Raw genomic sequence first — 18508 nt, forward strand, 5'->3', positions numbered from 1 at the left:
CGAATGAATTTGGGCTATAGCTTTGACATCGACATCAACACGCACGGTTTTAATATACATTGGTTAATTAATCAATTTGTACCACAAGACTATGAATCAGTTATACGCCACACCACTACTCGTATGAGATCATCACGCGAGTAACATAATAAACGTGTATAGTGTAGCAAATAAAACAGGAAAGTTATTAGCAGATATCTCTTTACCGAATAGTTATACTCAGCGTTGTTATTTGCACATGGCAGCTTCTCTAGCTTTATCAACGGAGGACGCTGATAAAGTAATACTTTTCTGCTAATGCTATTGCTATTTTGCTAATGCTATTTTGCTCATGCTATCTGGCAAATCTGCTATCTGCTGTCCGCATTGATTACTAAAGATTGATCATTTATATATTACATTTGTACAGAAGCTGACAATACTGGGATGCATAGATTGTGAAATCACAGTGAATATATATAACATGTTATTGGTGTACTTACTCGTTGTGTGTTGTAGATTTTTTACAGCGTTCCAAATACATGCATCAAAGCTGGATTGAGAAATAAAGAACAGCTAATAAGTGGCAATCTATATATAATTGACAAGGTAGGAATGAAATGTTTGATTTCGTTATATGTATGTATATAGGTATATGTATCTATCATTTATATCATATAAAGTTAGTTAGTATAATTGTATGTAATGAATATAAGCTAACTAGGGCCGACTAGCGTGACATTACACATTGTTTATACATGTACATTCTGGCGTCTTATGTTTAGGAAAGTCGTCTGGACTAATTAAATCAGTCGCTAAAAGTATATGTACCTACCATTTGAAGCCTAGTTGCTGGGTTAATTACATGTTAGTGATATCACATGCAGTTTGATGGTTGCCATATTGAATGGACGCCAACTGGAAAAGATGCAAGGGTGGAGGATGCAGGAGACAGGGATGGTTGGGCTGTAGTGAATGTAGACGCAGTTGGCTTTACGAACAATAAAAGTATAGAACTCTATGAAGTTGAGGAGGGCCCTATAGATTCTCAATCTAAAGGTTAGAACAAACAGAAAATAGGTACTTTTTAATTATTAATAATAACTGTATGTACTCATAAGGTAGGGTGAAAACATAAACGCCCCCTTAATCTGTATGCGTTACAAAATAGGTCGTTGTAAATATAAAAAAATACTGTGATGCATGTATTAAATGCATGTATTATGAGTGAAGCATGCATGAGACGGATATCTGTATGAACCTGTATTAACTTTAGCATATGTTAGTATGATCCTTGGCAGTTATAGTGTTGTAAAGTCACTCAGGTGAGTCTAAAGTGACTTTTTCCTATCATCGATATCTTCAACTTTTGAGCGAAATTGCTCATGCCTGCTTATACACGCGTGCAACACCTGACTAATTAGTAAATAGTTTCATTATAAGTAGGCTACATTTACGGTTAGCAGTTATTTTTATAGTAAAATCTTAAAATCTTCTGCAATTCAAGTCGGTTTGCAATTCAGCTATTTACAAGGATGATTTGTATCATTCCTTTTGTATCCTTATATGGAACAATTATAGTAACAAGGGAATGATTTTATATCCGCAAAATATGCGTGCATGAAAATTGTACTGTGATAATTCAAATAAGTTTTAAATGTGTAATTACTAAAAACAATTGCAATAGGTGATAAGTCGCTCTAATTCGGAACAGATAAACTCGATGTTCTTGCTCTTGGAAGTTCTGATAAAGCAGCTCGTTATATCTAGTTCCTCCTGCAACTTTTGCTGTTACAAAAATCTCTAGTATAAAAACACCTTACGACTCTAGATGTAACGGCCATACATGCCGTACTGTTTCCTGTGCAACCATCATTGCCTTTAACTCTGATACACTCGGCACAAATTGTTCTCAATGTATGTTAACTTTTTGCTGCATCTGAAGCTTTTGCCAAGACAGCTGCCAAAACCGTTTATATGGTGCTAAACTGTTTCACTATAGTCTGCTGTTAGTTCTAGAGGTCAAGTTTTGGTTATTATATATCTGAATCACTTTTATGTTGCATATGATAAATTTTGCTAATAAACGAAGTTGTTATTGGATGAGTCTCTTTATTATGTGATATTAGGTTTTCTTCATGTTCAAAGTACTTTATGATGTTGAACAGAAATATATGTAATTGATTACGGTGGCAGTCTTGTGCTCCATGAGGGATCATCATGAATAATAAATACATGTATATATGCATAATCTTAGCATGATGAAGGAAGGGGATTGAGTGGTGCAGATGGTGGTGCAGATGGTGGTGCGCCTGGTCGAGAATTTGAATATTTGTGTTCAATTCTTGTGAGATGGAATCCTTTTTCGTAGCCCTCTTAGCGTGGCTTCGGACGGCCAAGGTTCTTATTATAGTAAAGATTCCACTTGATCAAGGTCATGCCTATGCTTAACTATTTTGGTCCGTCGATCATCTTACTCATAGGCATGTTGTGACCTAACCTTAATATTAACAATGTGGGTATTGTACTGGTCTAGAATATCTTTGGCAAGTTTTTAAGCTAAAGAACGCTTCGTAATTCAAATACATTTTAATGGATACAGAGAAAAGCAAAGTTATGTCTCATCAATTTAATATTACTCCATGATCTACTGTTGCAGGCCCTCTATTTACTCGGTCGTGGCTAGACAATATCGATCCTATAAAGTTTCACATAGCTGAGTTGAGAAGTTTTAAACGCAACAGAAAATCTTTGACCAACTACCCCTCCATTACATTCATCTTGTCTTGTGGTAAGCTTCCTACAGTCAGCTGTGTCGCTGATACTTGTAAATAATTCCATTTTGTTTGTCTGTATCTCAGTATCCCAACTTGTTCATAATATTACAGCTTACCCTTTTAGGTAGGACTATCCATCCGATATTCTTTCAGAAAGGGGGCACTGACAAATTTGTTACTCAGTTAGAGAAGAAAGCGATAGTGTCCAGGTTGGTCCATTATCCAAAGATTAGTTTCACTACTTGTTATGATTATTGTCTTCTCTTACTTTAATCATTATCATCATTTCATAGTAACCGTCACCTTCTTAATTTCGACTTTTTTCTGTAAGAAATTCTTAATTTGTTGTTGCGAAACTATTCCTATTGTTACTTACATGGAATACTCGAGGTGCATACTGCGTAAAAAGGAACTCATCTGGGTGAGTCTTGGTACATAATAGCATATGTCGCATGCCAGAACAGTTGAACCTCAATTAGGTAAGGTGAGAAGAAAAGGGGTATGCACAACGGTTTGGTAGGTTACAAGACAAAATTGATCATAATCGTTCATAATGATTGAAAAATCGTAGTTTATGTCAGGCTTACTGAAGCTATTTAAAATGGTTCCAATTACAAATAGAAGCACCCCATGTTTGAAAAAGCGCACTGCCTTAGAAAGAAATGTATAGATGTATACATAAACTATAGATGTATACATAAACTATAGATGTATACATAAACTATAGATGTATACATAAACTATAGATGTATACATAAACTATAGATGTATACATAAACTATAGAAGTATACATAAACTATATATGTATATATAAACTATAGATTGTGTTGTAGTCTTTGCTAGTTCACTCTCTATTCTCTTAACACCTAAACTGCCCAAAGTCAACCATATGTAAATGTTCAGGTAATTTGCTCCACGTTAACCCCTTGTGCGGTCTGTTTTCATAGTCTCTAAGTAGGCCTATAAATTGAAGCACAATATATCATTCTGTTGTATGAAATGTACAGGTCTTCTGATGATCACAGTCTCTTCATTGTCTCACTGCACCATCCTGAGACAATTGTCAGTTCATTTGATGCTCTCAATTTATTTGAAGATCAAGGAAGTGCCTTGACCGTAAGTACCACCCGTTGTTTTCCCAATTATCAACGTGTATTTGTTAATTGATAACCATTTTTATTGAAACTTTCGGACTACATTAAAAGCCATGATTGTAGAGGTTTGCATCGAATCCACTCAGAGGCACGCTGAGCGCTTTTGCCAAAGTATCTGGTATTCTCAATGAAACCTTCATAAATACCTCGGAGCGTAACCCAGATGTGCGGCCAGAGTTCTTCGACCACCTTCGGACATCAATAGATGAACAGGAAATACCTACTGTCAACGCTTCACAAGATCCTGAGTTTCTCTTGGTGGACCAACAGGTGGGAGTTGTTTTCTTTCCATAGTTCATTTCTAGCTTTACCTTTGTACACTCACCTTCATATCGATTGACTTTTTTTGATATTGGTTTCCATTTTGAGTTTGGCATGAAACCATGAAACTGTTATCCACAATAATTGACTCCTCTGCTGATACAATATCACCTCTAGCATCTATTTGATTACTGTAGGCACAACTGCCGTATGTCGAGAAGCAACGTAGACTACCGCCTTTAGACGCCGCATGCTGGCAGAAGCACTACTTTTTGGATGGTAAAGTGACAGACATAGAGCATCTCAAGTGTCGGATTTTTAGAGGGGTATGTTATAGTCTTCTCTCATGCACTTCTGCTTATAAGTTAGTTTCCAAGTCTCTTTAAGCGTCACATTAATTACATGAGTACATTCTTCGAGATTGGTTTTATGGAAGTGGATCTAGGCTGGATTGTTGCGGGCGGTCAAGGGCGTTGCTGCTGTTGGCAGCCATTAGACAGTATATTCATGCTTTTTCTGAATCACACTGCAAAATGTCAGTTCATGTACTCTTAAAAAGAGGAGTAAATTCAATTGCTATTATTTTTATGTTCGATGCTGTTAGTATCTGGCCTATCATTTTGAGAGTGCTGTGTCAAACACTTGTCACCTATAGTTCTTACCAGCTGGTCATAATATTACAGACATTTCGTTTATTAGCTTTGTATTATCAAGAGTGAGGTTTAATTAAAAAATTCAAATTTTTCTTCCAATTAGTTATTTGAAAGTTCATCTACAAAATCGCAGTCTACAAATTTTTCAACATTTTGCTTAGGATGGATGAAAAGAGAAATAGCAAACAGCAACCTAAATTTATTTCTGCAGCTTACACTAGTGAAACTCTTCGACATTGGGCTTCAGGTAGGCTTCTGATAACTATACCTTTTTATTAGAGAATGGCGATGTCCGCCTTTGGGTAAAATTGAAGACGGTATTGTTTTACTTTGGCAAACAGTTTTCCTAAACTAGAAAAATATTAAATATTGCTTCTGTAGTTAAATTCTTGTGCAGAATTTTCTAATGATTTTAACGCACTTTAGATTAAAGCTCTAAAAACCAAGAAATAGCTTTTAGAACAAAATTACTGACTGTATATCAGCCAAAAGAATTTTCAGCGTAGTTTAATTGTGTCAGAACAAGCAAACAATTCTGTAGTTACGAGTTAATGCAAAAATGAATTTACATGACATTAGCGCGCATAAAACTCTGAGAGCCATGCTGATGGCAGTTAATTCTGTGTTGCATGTACATATTACAGGGAATATCCCATGGGATGAGACAGGTTGTCTGGAAGTATTTACTCTCCTACTATCCATGGACTTCTACAGAACACGAACAGGAAACCATACGAAAAGAAAAGCAGTAAGCAGACATTATAATTGGATTGTTGTCGGGTCTTTATCTATGCTTCAACTTTTTCCATCATCTGGCCATGCTTGATTCGATAAGTGTGATCACACACACGCATGCACACACGCGCATGCACACACACTTGTGCACACTCCCACACCTACGCACACTCACACACCTCCACACACTCACACAGCTTCGCACACTCACACAACTCCGCTCACTCACACAACTCCGCTCACTGACCTGCCCATGCTGGTACAGAAAAATAATTCACTATTGTACCTGGATCACCTGAGTGCACTATTATTGATTGAGTGACTTTTCAGCTGGTTTCAAGCATGTTGATACTGTTGCTGGTTTGGCAGTAAGTAATAGTATCTGGTATTAATGTAGTCTCCTGGTTGTTGTAGCGATGAGTACTTTCTTATAAAGGTCTGGTTGGTGTAGTGATGATTACTTCCTTGTAAGGTCTGGTTGTTGTAGCTATGAGTATTTCCTTATAAGGTCTGGTTCCTGTAGCTATGAGTATTTCCTTATAAGGTCTGGTTGCTGTAGTTATGAGTACTTCCTTATAAAGGTCTGGTGCGCTGTAGTGATGAGTACTTCCTTATAAGGTCTGGTTGCTGTAGCGATGAGTACTTCCTTATAAGGTCTGGTTGCTGTAGCGATGAGTACTTCCTTATAAGGTCTGGTTGTTGTAGTGATGAGTACTTCCTTATAAAGGTCTGGTTGTTGTAGTGATAAGTACTTCCTTATAAGGTCTGGTTACTGTAGTTATGAGTACTTCGTTATAAAGGTCTGGTTGCTGTAGTGATGAGTACTTCCTTATAAGGTCTGGTTGCTGTAGTGATGAGTACTTCCTTATAAGGTCTGGTTGTTGTAGTGATGAGTACTTCTTTATAAGGTCTGGTTGCTGTAGTGATGAGTACTTCCTAATAAGGTCTGGTTGTTGTAGCTATGAGTACTTCCTCATAAAGGTCTGGTTGTTGTATTGTAGTGATGAGTACTTCTTTATAAGGTCTGGTTGTTGTAGTGATGAGTACTTCGTTATAAGATCTGGTTGTTGTAGCGATGAGTACTTCGTTATAAGGTCTGGTTGTTATAGTGATGAGTACTTCATTATAAAGGTCTGGTTGTTGCAGCTATGAGTACTTCCTTATGAAGGTCTGGTTGTTGTGATAAGTACTTCCTTATAAAGGTCTGGTTGTTGCAGCGATGAGTATTTCCTTATGAAGGCACAGTGGAAGACTATGACTGACAGCCAGATCTCAAGGTTCACTGAATTTCAGAGCAAAAAAAGTTTAATAGGTTGGTGTTAAACCTTTTAGGCACATGAAATGGATAATCATCGAGCTATCATATAACTTTATGAGTAGGTAAACATAGAGTTGTCATATGACTTTATGAGTTGGTTATTCATAGGGTTATCATATGACTTTATGAGTTGGTTACTTATAGAGTTATCATATGACTTTATAAGTGGGTTATTCATGGAGTTATCATGTGACGTGGTGAGTTGGTTACTCATCAAGCTCTCATTTGACTTTATGAGTTGGCTACTCATAGAATTACTATATAGCTGTATGAGTTGGTTATTCATGGAGTTACCAAGTAATTCTATGAGTTGATTATTCATTAGGTTATGATGTAAAACTGGTCATGTGCAGTAGTAATATCTATGTAATTTAATGTACAGTGTAGGCTTAGGATACGATTACCCTGTTATACGATTTTTTCATCTTACGATGTGGGAGATGATGATTTTTTCACCTCACCATACCAATCTTATTTCGCCATAAGAATTCACCAAAATTTTTGCCCAAGTTCAAATTTGGCAGTCGGTGTGCTTATTATGTACGTAAAAATAACAAAGACACCGAAATGCGGTTCACTGAAAATATTTTCACAATGCCTGAAAGAGACACGATAACCGACTTTTCTCAGTTCAGCAATTCTTGTGTGTAAAGCGGTAATAGTTTCTCTTTAAAAATGTAGCAAAGTTAGAGTTGCGATCCCTTCAAAGAGAAGGTCAGTCTTCAGACAACTTCCGTTAACCTGCTAACAAAAATCCATTTCATTACGAAAGCGGCATCATTTGGGTTTTCGTAGGTTGAAAAAGGTTTTAATGAGATCGGCTTAAATTATATTAAAAACGAAGCCAGAAACTATCAGGTTATAAAATTTTATTGATAAAAAGTTGAAATTCAGTAAAATACTTAAAAGTACATACTCACACTGAGCTTCCAGTGTTTTTTTAGTAAGCTAAACCGATTTAAAGTGAATTTAAAGTTGGTGTTATACACACGTCTGTCTTGAGGGTAAGAATTCTCTCCGGTACGTACTGCAAATAGCACTTAGCAATGTTACATTTTAATGCAGATCGTAACCAATAAATACACTAAATATACTAAAGTTAGTAAGGTTAACATACGATTTTGTTACTAATTTTTAAAATGTACAGTACTTGTATAAAATTTTGATGAGTTTTACCAGGAGCTGTTTGCATTGTATAATTACTATCGTTTCTATACCCATACATACGATTTTTTACCATATGATGATAACCTTGAAACATTAAAATCGTATCCTGAGGGAGCACTGTATTTCTTTCAAGAGATTGTTATAAATTCTGAAGTCGCTGATGTTTATTCATATGGTATTTATTAACATATTATTAGTATACATGTAGGTGCTTATATTGTTGTCCCACAGTTTGAGATGTATTAATCATTGTCCACAAGTTTAATATATGTATGGGAACAATATGTGTGTGAAAAAAGAGTCGTTAAGTCAGTCATAAGGAAAAGGCTAACATTTTAGAGCTCGTGCTTGATTTTAGCCCACCCAGGTTAAATTTTTTAATGCACCCATTAATATAGCTATTTACTAGCAACTAGCTACCAGTAACTAGCATAGATGATTAACACGCTTGCTCGAGCATGGACCATGTATATTTTTGGCTGCTACAATTTATTATTAGATCATGTGTGTCTGCGTTCTGGTCAAATTGCTAAAACGATAGCTTTTTTTACAGCAAAAATACCAAGTGTATGTCAGCAAGAAATGGTAGGCACCATTTAGTTCCACCTGAAAAAGCGATGAAATCCCTAGTGAAATAGTTGATATTTGCTACACAATCGGTCAATAGACTGAGCTGATGCGTGTAGCTAAATTAATGATTGTTGGTTGATGTTATTTTAATAGATTGTCATAGATCAACTTTTGTAAGAAATGGTAGAGAATTGATTTTGTTTATTTGGGAGATTGAATTGAGTCATTGAAGTTAGGATAGCTAAAGAATTGATAATTGAATTGTGATGTTTTTTGCAATGAACTTTGAATTGAATCAATTCTTACATGACATATAATGCAAAGAATTGGGAATTGAATCGACTCTTACATGACATATAATGCAAAGCATTGGGAAATTGAATCGACTCTTACATGACATATAAAGCAAAGCATTGGGAAATTGAATCGACTCTTACATGACATATAATGCAAAGCATTGGGAAATTGAATCGACTCTTACATGACATATAATGCAAAGCATTGGGAAATTGAATCGACTCTTACATGACATATAAAGCAAAGCATTGGGAAATTGAATCGACTCTTACATGACATATAATGCAAAGCATTGGGAAATTGAATCGACTCTTACATGACATATAATGCAAAGCATTGGGAAATTGAATCGACTCTTACATGACATATAAAGCAAAGCATTGGGAAATTGAATCGACTCTTACATGACATATGATGCAAAGCATTGGGAATTGAATTGTGATGTTTTTTTGCAATGAACTTTGAATTGAATCGACTCTTACATGACATATAATGACATATAATGCAAAGAATTGGGAATTGAATCGATTCTTACATGACATATAATGCAAAGCATTGGGAAATTGAATTGCTAATTTTTGATGAGAATTGAAATGAATCGAGTCCTTTTCAAAGCCTTATAAACATAAATAGTTGTTAGTTTCTATAGATACGAGTAACTGGACTCGTGCATCTCACCACCGCCCCATGATGCATCTCACCACAGCCCCCAGGAAAGTAATGAACTGAAATATTCTTCAGTATTTTGCTTTCTTCCATCATTTTGCTCGTGAGTTAATATGGAGGTGGTTTTCTTCAGCATTTTAATTTACTCACGGTAGAATTTCATTAATTTAGCAGACAAGAACAACCGCATTCATCATTTAACACGAGTTCATTAAAGTTTTCTACTCAAGGGAATATTCAAACTTGCAGACTTCATTTGTTGTTTAGTCACTAGTTGCTATACAAGGGTATCACTATGCGAGTTGCTATACAAGGGTATCACTATGCGAGTTGCTATACAAGGGTATTACTATGCGAGTTGCTATACAAGGGTATCACTATGCGAGTTGCTATACATGGGTATCACTATGCGAGTTGCTATACAAGGGTATCACTATGCGAGTTGCTATACAAGGGTATCATTGTTTTCTAATTTGTTGCCCTTGTTAATGCCCACAGAAAAGGATGTAAACCGCACAGACAGATCAAACGCTTTCTTCAGTGGGGAGAACAATGAGAGATTGACTCAGCTTCTTGATATTCTCATGACATACGTTATGTACAACTTCGACCTCGGTATGTCCTTGACATCTTCTGATTCTTTCAGTAATAGTGGGTTAAATGCTCATTTGATGGGGTAGGATATGACCATAGACCAGACTCAGCTAAACTCTAGCAGTAAGCTATGGCTCACCTTCTGTGTTTTGCTCTCTAGTGCCTTTCAGTTGGAGGTTTGCTCATTGACTTGAAGATTAGCAACACCTTGTCTATACCGATACCCTGTCTATCATTCCAATAGAAGATCAGTTCAACTTCATATGCATATTACATCGGTGTAGATTGTCACATGACTCTCTTTGGGCACTCTGTGAGAGGACAACTTCTATAAAGTAGAGCAGTAATCTACTCCAAACTTTATATTTTCTCTTTAGCTAAAAATTTTAACTTACTATATGTTAATTTGAGAAATGGAAAAAATCTTAAACTACCTATTTTAGTAAAGTTTAACTTGAAGTTATTGTTCATCCGCAGATATCCTGGTGATCAGAAAGAATGAAGCCCATCATTTTTAGAACTCTATACATGAACAAAAACTTGAGCCCAACAATTTCTCTTCCTAAAATAGTATGAAGATTGAAACCATTTGCTCTGGCTCTGGTCATTATCAAAGTGCCTTTGATCCAAACTTGTTTTTCCTCAACACCAACACTATGTCCTCTGCTCAACTGGTCATGTTTTCTTATGGTTGTTTGCTGATGTAACCCGTTTAACTAAAATTAACTATAAATATGCATGGTTTGTTTAGTTTACAGTCACATAGGAAATTAGAAAAGGATTTTATGCACATCTTTAATGTGGATTTCCTTATGAGTTATATATGCTGGTTACCAGTGGCTACTCGTTTGTGACTCGTCTGCTCAGTTTTAATCTCATACTCAGAGCCCATTACATACAATAAACTTCTTTTATTTCCTTATATTCTACTAAAGTGTGCAATAATTCCTAAAACAATGCATAACTGTTATACGCTTTTCCTTGGTCAGCTGATATTAACGGGTATACCAGTAGTACCTGGCTTTTTCATCTATCATCTGTCCGTACGTGTAAATGCATTAGAGAATGCACATATTAGGGGTGCATATGTACAAGTACAACAAAATAGACAGAAATTTGGAGTGCAGGATGAAAGGGTTTCACACTATTCTGAGGGGTGTACTTAGGTATCAGACTGTTTTAACGACCATCACAGAATGGATGGCTTGTTAAAGGGCCAAGTGAAATGGTTTTAAAGGGCCAAGTGATGTGATTTTAAAGGGCTAAGTGATGTGGTTTTATAGGGCCAAGAGAGGTGGTTTTACAGGGCCAAGTGAGGCGATTTTATAGGGCCAAGTGGGTTGGTTTTATAGGGCCAAACGAGATTGTTTTTTGCATCCACATTTCACACATCCGAGAACATCTTGATTGTGTTCATTGTTTAAAATGAAACCTGATGATTTGTTTGGATCCATGGCACTATATGTTTTTTTACCAACAATGGTAAACATTTTCAGGTTTTTTGCTATTTTTTTGGAATTGTCTTTTCGTGGTGACATCTATCATAGGTTAAGATAAAGTCTACAGTAGTATTAATGTTGAGTATGATATTTTCTTAATGAAGATTTCTATATATGCTAATGCATAGGCAATGACCTATCAGTTCCGAATTGCACACTGCTCAATGGTATCAGGTTTTACAAAAGAAAGTACATATTTTAATTTTAAGGTCGATAAAGAACCTTGTGTTCATTGGGTCAATTTCAATGAAATGAAACTTTCTAAAATCTGACTGATTTGAATGTAAGGACTAGCTGATAATATGAGAGCATCAAGTGGTAATTAGGCATTATCTGCCCCTGTACACATGGACAGCTGGTTATTATGGACAGTATTATTTCAGCATTGCTGAAGTTTTTAGTTTTTAATTCATGGATTAGTACAGTCCTTATATATATATATATGTCTCTCTTACAGGCTATGTGCAGGGTATGAGTGATCTCTTGTCTCCCTTGCTTGTTGTCATGGATGATGAAGTGGATGCTTTCTGGTGCTTTGTTGGTTTTATGAACCTCGTTGTGAGTATTTAAGGCTCATTTTTTTATTTATTAATATCTGTGGCTCTGTATACGATAGTGGCTGGACACAAGACAATGGTTTTGTGATGGAACATTTAAAATATCCAAACATTGTAGAAAAGGTTCCTCAACTTTTGTGTGTCCTCAAAATTTATGTTACCTCTTCAGCTTAACGCAAGTATTAATTACCAAACTGAATGGTTAGAAGTGACAAAATATCAGAGGGTCCACGTATAGACAATATCTTTACAGGTTTTCATAATCAGCGGTATAATTCTATTAAACGGTAAGGTTGACAGTAATTCTATGAAGCTGTGAGGCTGATTGTAACTTTATGAATCTATGAGACTGACAGTAACTCTATGAAACTAAGGCTGTTGGTAACTCTATGAACAAAGAAATTGACAGAATCTTTATGAAACTGTGAGGCTGACAGTGAATCTATGAAACTGATAGGCAGATGGTAACTTTATGAAACTGATGCTGGTGGTAGCTCTATGAATTCAGTATGCTGTAGGAGAGCAATTTTGAGATGGACCAGGAGGGGATGAAACTGCAGCTCAATCAACTTAACCAGCTTCTGCAGGTTGTGGACAGAACCTTTTATAACTACCTCGGTATGTCCTGCTATTTATGCCGTTGTTTGCTAAGAAGAGGAATATTTTCTGTAGTTTTATGTCTTGAATTTTATATTATTATCTATATTATATTATTTATATATTATAGCTTTTTCTATGGAAGATGCCATCCTTGACATTTTACGTTATATTTTTTTATCAACAGAAAAGCAAGATTCCTCCAATATGTTCTTCACATTTCGATGGCTTCTTATCTTATTCAAACGCGAGTTCAGCATGGAGGATGTGATGAGACTCTGGGAGGTAAGGGTTCATATCACTCTAACAGTTCTCATGTCTTTTTGATGAATAACTTTCCTCTCAGCGGATGCAATTTCGGTTCAGCCTTCATTAGCTTCTCTTATATACTATCATCCAGAAAGAATCATTGTTTTCTGTCAAAAGTGGTTGATCTGAATGAATACTCATTCGGTGTCATCAATGAAACGTTGTTGAGCAAGCTGACACATTACATCAAGTATTTTATTTTACGCAACATCTCATTAAAAATTTGTAACATCTCCATCGGAGAGAGTAGAGAAGAAAATGTTTACTATTATCTTTAGCACTGTTACATGGGCCACTCGGGGCCGCTTCAAACACTATCTCTTGGTCACGATTAACCGTGACATTTGTCTGAGAGTTCCTCGAGTATTCATCTAGGGAAATATAATTAGTTACACGAATAGGTTTGAGCCATAATATTCCATTTTCTGTTATACCTTCTGGTACAACAGTACTTCTTCACTACACACTTTGTTATGTTCGATTGTAAAATTAATTCAGATTTTAAACATTTTATTCGTCTTTTTGGTGGAAACTACTTGAATGTTGGAGTATTTTGAAAAAAGAACCTTTACTGCATAGTTAGTCGAGTGAATGTTTGGTGAGTTAATCGATTTGTATTATGACTAGACAGGAGTTTCCGCGTTCGACTCTCGAGTTGAATGAACGCCAGAAAAAGATTTATCATGTTGCGCACTCAGTCTAATGTTCTAATCAGGGTTGCTCTTGAGTGGCCGTTGTAACAATGATATTGTAGAAATACAAATAGTCCTACCTTCTGCATAAAACAAACAGGGTTGGTGTTTAGCTAGTGTGATGATGTCGACCATGGAAGGATCATTGGTGCTATTTGCTAGGCTTTATTTAGCATATACAACATTTACCATTCTAGCTTTTCAACTTCATATCACGAGAAAAGGGATTTTTTGCAGTTCAAATAAATTAAGAGAACAAATAAAAAATGAGTACATAGAAGTGTGTGTATAAAAAAGGTTATGAAAAATGTGTTTATGAACATGTGTAGTTTTCTCCTCTTGCCAAGCTAGTGCTTCAAGCAAGTATCAACACCTTCATACAAAATTACATTACTCCCTGCGATGAAAACTTTTTACAGTAACTAGGTGAATGCCCAGCGTTGCCCAGTAATAAAAAAGTCTGAAAACGCAGACTGCGCAGAAAACATATTTTTATTTAACATATACAACATTTACCATTCGAACTTTTAAACTTCATAGCATGAGAAAAGTGTTTTTGTGCCGTTCAAATAAATTAAAAGGAAAAATAAACAATGAATTAATGGAAGTGTACGTATAAAAAAGGTTACTGTTGCAGCAGAAACTCGTTGTATTCAAAGTTTTGATGAACATTACTGATACCTCTCGATACTAGTACAAACAGAAAAATAAGATATCGGACTTTCTTTTGTAATCCAGATAATACAATTGTCTAGGTGAAAACCGTATAGCTTTTTACAGCTTTTACCGAAATCGGAAATATGAGTGTAATGGCACATTTAAAATTGAAACGACACATTTTAAATTTGCAAATTGAAAAAATAGGTAATGGTAAAAAATTAGCTTTTAAAAACATTTCAAAAAAATTACAAACACAAAAGGTAATATTAACTAATAATAAAAAGTGCACATTTAGCGTGTGCAATCGCAAAAAGGGTATACGTACAGTATATGTTAAGAGCAAGGGGGATGATAAGAAAGGCTTAGCCTTGTGGTTATGCGTGTTTGTTGGAAGACTCGCGATTTGAATGTCGTGGGTTCAAATCCAGTATGATGGTGAATTTTCATTGCTATATTTTTATCGCTATAATTGGACAGATGAATGACAGATGACAGACAAACATTGATATTAATATATATAGAAAATATATATGGATTATCATCAAATCAAGTAGCTAGCTGTAAATAAAAAATGAATCAAATTGTATATGAAAAAGAAGGACTTGTAATTAATTGAAAGCTAAGACCATCCATCAGTTAAATTAAGAGACGTGTTTTTCATATTATTACTGTCCGCAATTTTGTGATGGATTTTCATCAGCAAAGGCTCTACAGCTTAAAAACATTATTGACAGAGCGCTTGTAACACTATATATTGAGGGGGGTCCCTCAGAGGGTGCCTTCTAACCTTATCATTACCTTACCTTCTAACTTAACATTATTGACAGAGCGCTGTGACTAACATGAGGGTTGCATGTTTTATTACTAGCATTATATTACCCGAACTTCAGTGGTAGTTTCACAGGAGCTAAACTTGGTGGGATAACATGTACTATCCTCTAAAATATTACATGAAAAATGTGTGTTAACAAATTGATTTGTTTATAATATTCGAATCTCAAATCACCCTTGCACTTTTCCAAGTCAAATAATGTGAAAACTGACTTGAATTGCTACAAAGGGAATTTTTTTCAAATATTCAATTATTCAAATTACTCTTGCTTAGAACTCAGCTATGCCTCATTGTTACTATGTTACCCTTTTTGTCAGGTTCTGTGGACAGGCCTTCCATGCAAGAATTATCAGTTAGTCGTAGCTCTTGCTCTTCTCAAGCAGTCCAAGAGCATTATCATCAGCAGTGAATTCACCTTCAGTGAAGTACTCAAGGTCAGTCTTTCTTTAATGGAGTTGTCGCTACTTTGCACCTGTTTTCGCTGCATATGACCTACATTACATTTTTCTAAGATTGTTGTAAAAACTGGTTGCATGACCATGTGGAGCATACGTGTTCTCAATACTGTTCTTTTTTTCTTGATGACATGTGTAAATATAAGAGGACTTTGAATGATTTATAAATATTAGTCGCAAAACATCATGTTTGTCTACAGTGCGTGTAAACAAGCTAAATTTCTATATATTCTTATGCTCTAGTTAAAAAAGCTCCTGGTTATCAGAAAAATTATTTTGACACAAGGTCATGGAAATGTGCTTATAACCCGTAATAACTTCAACAAATATAGTTTCATATTCAGTCTGAATGCTATAGAAGCAGTTTAGAAAAACTGCCTTACCATTTGCGCTTTGACCGAGTAGTCATTCCAGACAGTGTTAACGCTTCTGGGCAATTTCATTAAGATGTTTACTCAGTTGAATGCATTTTATTCAATGTGTTCCTAGTTGATTTTGGGAAATGGCAAACACCGACACGCCCTTCATGGGTATGTCGGTGTTTGCCATGGCGAGAATATGCTGTCGCTCGACAGTATTTGTGGTTGAGACAGCCATAAGTCATAAAAGCCATTAAAGTTGTAAGTCATAAAATTGTGGAAGAATGTTCCATCCTTCAACTCAGGAATGACTTGAAATGGTTATTTTTAAACGAGTTAGCGATGCGGTTGATGTTTTACAGCACATCAATGACCTCTCCGGACAAATTGATCTTGAAGAGCTCTTGGTGTCATCTGAAGCTTTAGCACAGCAGCTGATTGAGTGTCAAAACCTACCAAGTTACGTCAGCGCAATACTTGGAGATGAAGACAGCATTAACTCAGATCTTAGTCCTTACGAAAAGCTTGCAATAGCACCAGAGCCTCAAGCCAAGAAGGTTGCCCCACCAAGGCCAACTTCTTCACCGACTAGAACACAAGCTACACCTGAAAATTCTCCAGCTACATTGCAAGTGGAAAATTACTGAAAAATTATTTTCATGGGAAAGAATTGAGTATTTCATTATTATTTTATTTGATATATTAAAATAATTTTCAAAAACATGAATGTGCACAGATCTGGTTCTTCCTAGTCGAAATGGAACATGCAGAGTTATGTTTCTAACCACGCTAATTGTTTCTTGTTTTAAATTCACTGCTTTATGTATATATATCTTCTATTTTGATATTACATGCATTTATATTGTCTGTTCTTTATTTGAATACTTTCTAATACAAGAAAACATTAAATTAAAATGAAGATACATCAGATGCCATAATGAATGCAGCAACCAAAAGATAAAGATTTGTGTAGCCATTTAGCATAATTGTACGATAACCTTCAAAAGTTCAGCACTGGTAAGGAGTGTTTATTGATATTGTGATGACAGCAGCCATTTACAACTAGTTTGTCATTCAGTAATACTAAAAACATTTACACTTGACAATTATTTACAATGTTTAAAATCAACTGATCCGACCGACGACCACTTTGACCATGTCAGACAAGGTCATGGGACAACCAATTTATTCCATACCATTTTTATTATTCGCTATTATGATTTCGTAGTATAATGCTTATTTAAAAATTTTTTTGAATAATTTATGCAGCCTGGTTTTGAGTTTCTTTACTTTCAGTTTTTATTGGTCTCAAAGCCTGTCTTGCATCTCTGATAGAAGTCATGATCCGGCTCATATTTATGAAGACACTACTAGATTTATATTCAGGGTGTCAGGTGTATAGGTTAATGAGCTAGTATATAGACAGTTAATTTTTTTTTTGTCACATGGTCTAATTTGTTTCAAGTAGCATTGACTGGTGTACATAAAATTAATATACGGTATATCCATAGTTGGATGAGCATGTCATATTGTTGTTCTTCAGACTGAACGATCTACACTAGCTATGTTTAGCATGAACAGAGGTATTAACATTCACTTGGCAGCATTCGCATCCACAGTACTAAGCAGAAGAGCATGAATCTTAACACTAACAGCTATCATAAAAAGAGCCATTCATCGATTTTAGAAAACAATGGGTACCATAGATCTTAATCGAAGCCGTGTTGCGTGATATAATACTTATATGTACTTAAATGGATAATCACGATAAAACAATTCCTAACCTTCACAAATAGATCAACAAGTATGTAGGCAAGAGCAATACAAGTATAGAAGACAATATAGTGGGTCCTTCCTACTCCATTGCACCATTCTCTGAACCATTTTATATCTACATTTATCCCACAACCAAACACGGGTGAAGCGATTGTTTGGGAGCTTTACGATAAATGAATATGTGCACACAACTCACGGAAACTATTCATGAACAGCTGTCCCAAACCCTTGTGCCTAAATCTCATCAACAAATTTAACAGTTTTTCTATGGAGTCGTTTAAGTATAACAACGATGGTGGCAATTACTGTGTCTTTGTATAGGAAGACCCGAGAGTCAGGTGGGCCGACCCGGTCACCTCTGACCCAGTGGGTCAAGACCAGACGAGCTACCTGTGCCAGCTCTATTCTTAGCTTCATAATGCGCCCTAATCGAAATATATATCTTTGCTATCTCACGAGCTAGGCTACTAGCTTGATGATTACACTTAAACAATAGCATGATGTTGAATCTCAGCAACTTCTCCATGGTGGCAATTAGTGCTAGCCTGGGAAAGTTTGTCACCAACCCAGCACTACTAAGCAACACTCTCGTCGCTTTCT

The 18508-nt window shown here is 35.7% G+C and overlaps 1 protein-coding gene across 1 annotated transcript; it reads left to right on the plus strand.

Moving 5' to 3' along the window:
* Positions 1-118: 118 nt before the first annotated feature.
* LOC137403778 (TBC1 domain family member 15-like) lies at positions 119-17091 on the plus strand. Its single transcript, XM_068089817.1, has 16 exons — positions 119-280; positions 499-588; positions 867-1038; positions 2639-2770; positions 2881-2965; positions 3765-3873; positions 3975-4181; positions 4370-4498; positions 5470-5573; positions 6778-6872; positions 10077-10193; positions 12129-12229; positions 12747-12846; positions 13013-13110; positions 15636-15752; positions 16495-17091. The coding sequence occupies exons 1-16, from the start codon at positions 239-241 to the stop codon at positions 16777-16779; spliced, it is 1983 nt and encodes a 660-aa protein (XP_067945918.1). The 5' UTR covers positions 119-238; the 3' UTR covers positions 16780-17091.
* Positions 17092-18508: the final 1417 nt, after the last annotated feature.

This window comes from Watersipora subatra, chromosome 9, assembly GCF_963576615.1.
Source record: "Watersipora subatra chromosome 9, tzWatSuba1.1, whole genome shotgun sequence".
NCBI lineage: Eukaryota > Metazoa > Bryozoa > Gymnolaemata > Cheilostomatida > Watersiporidae > Watersipora > Watersipora subatra.

Excerpts from the sequence above, each read along its gene's own strand:
- LOC137403778 (XM_068089817.1), top strand. The coding sequence starts at position 239 with ATGGCAGCTTCTCTAGCTTTATCAACGGAGGACGCTGATAAA. Across the intron at positions 589-866 it reads ATCTATATATAATTGACAAG|TTTGATGGTTGCCATATTGA; the intron begins GTAGGAATGAAA and ends TATCACATGCAG. Across the intron at positions 2,771-2,880 it reads TACATTCATCTTGTCTTGTG|GTAGGACTATCCATCCGATA; the intron begins GTAAGCTTCCTA and ends TTACCCTTTTAG.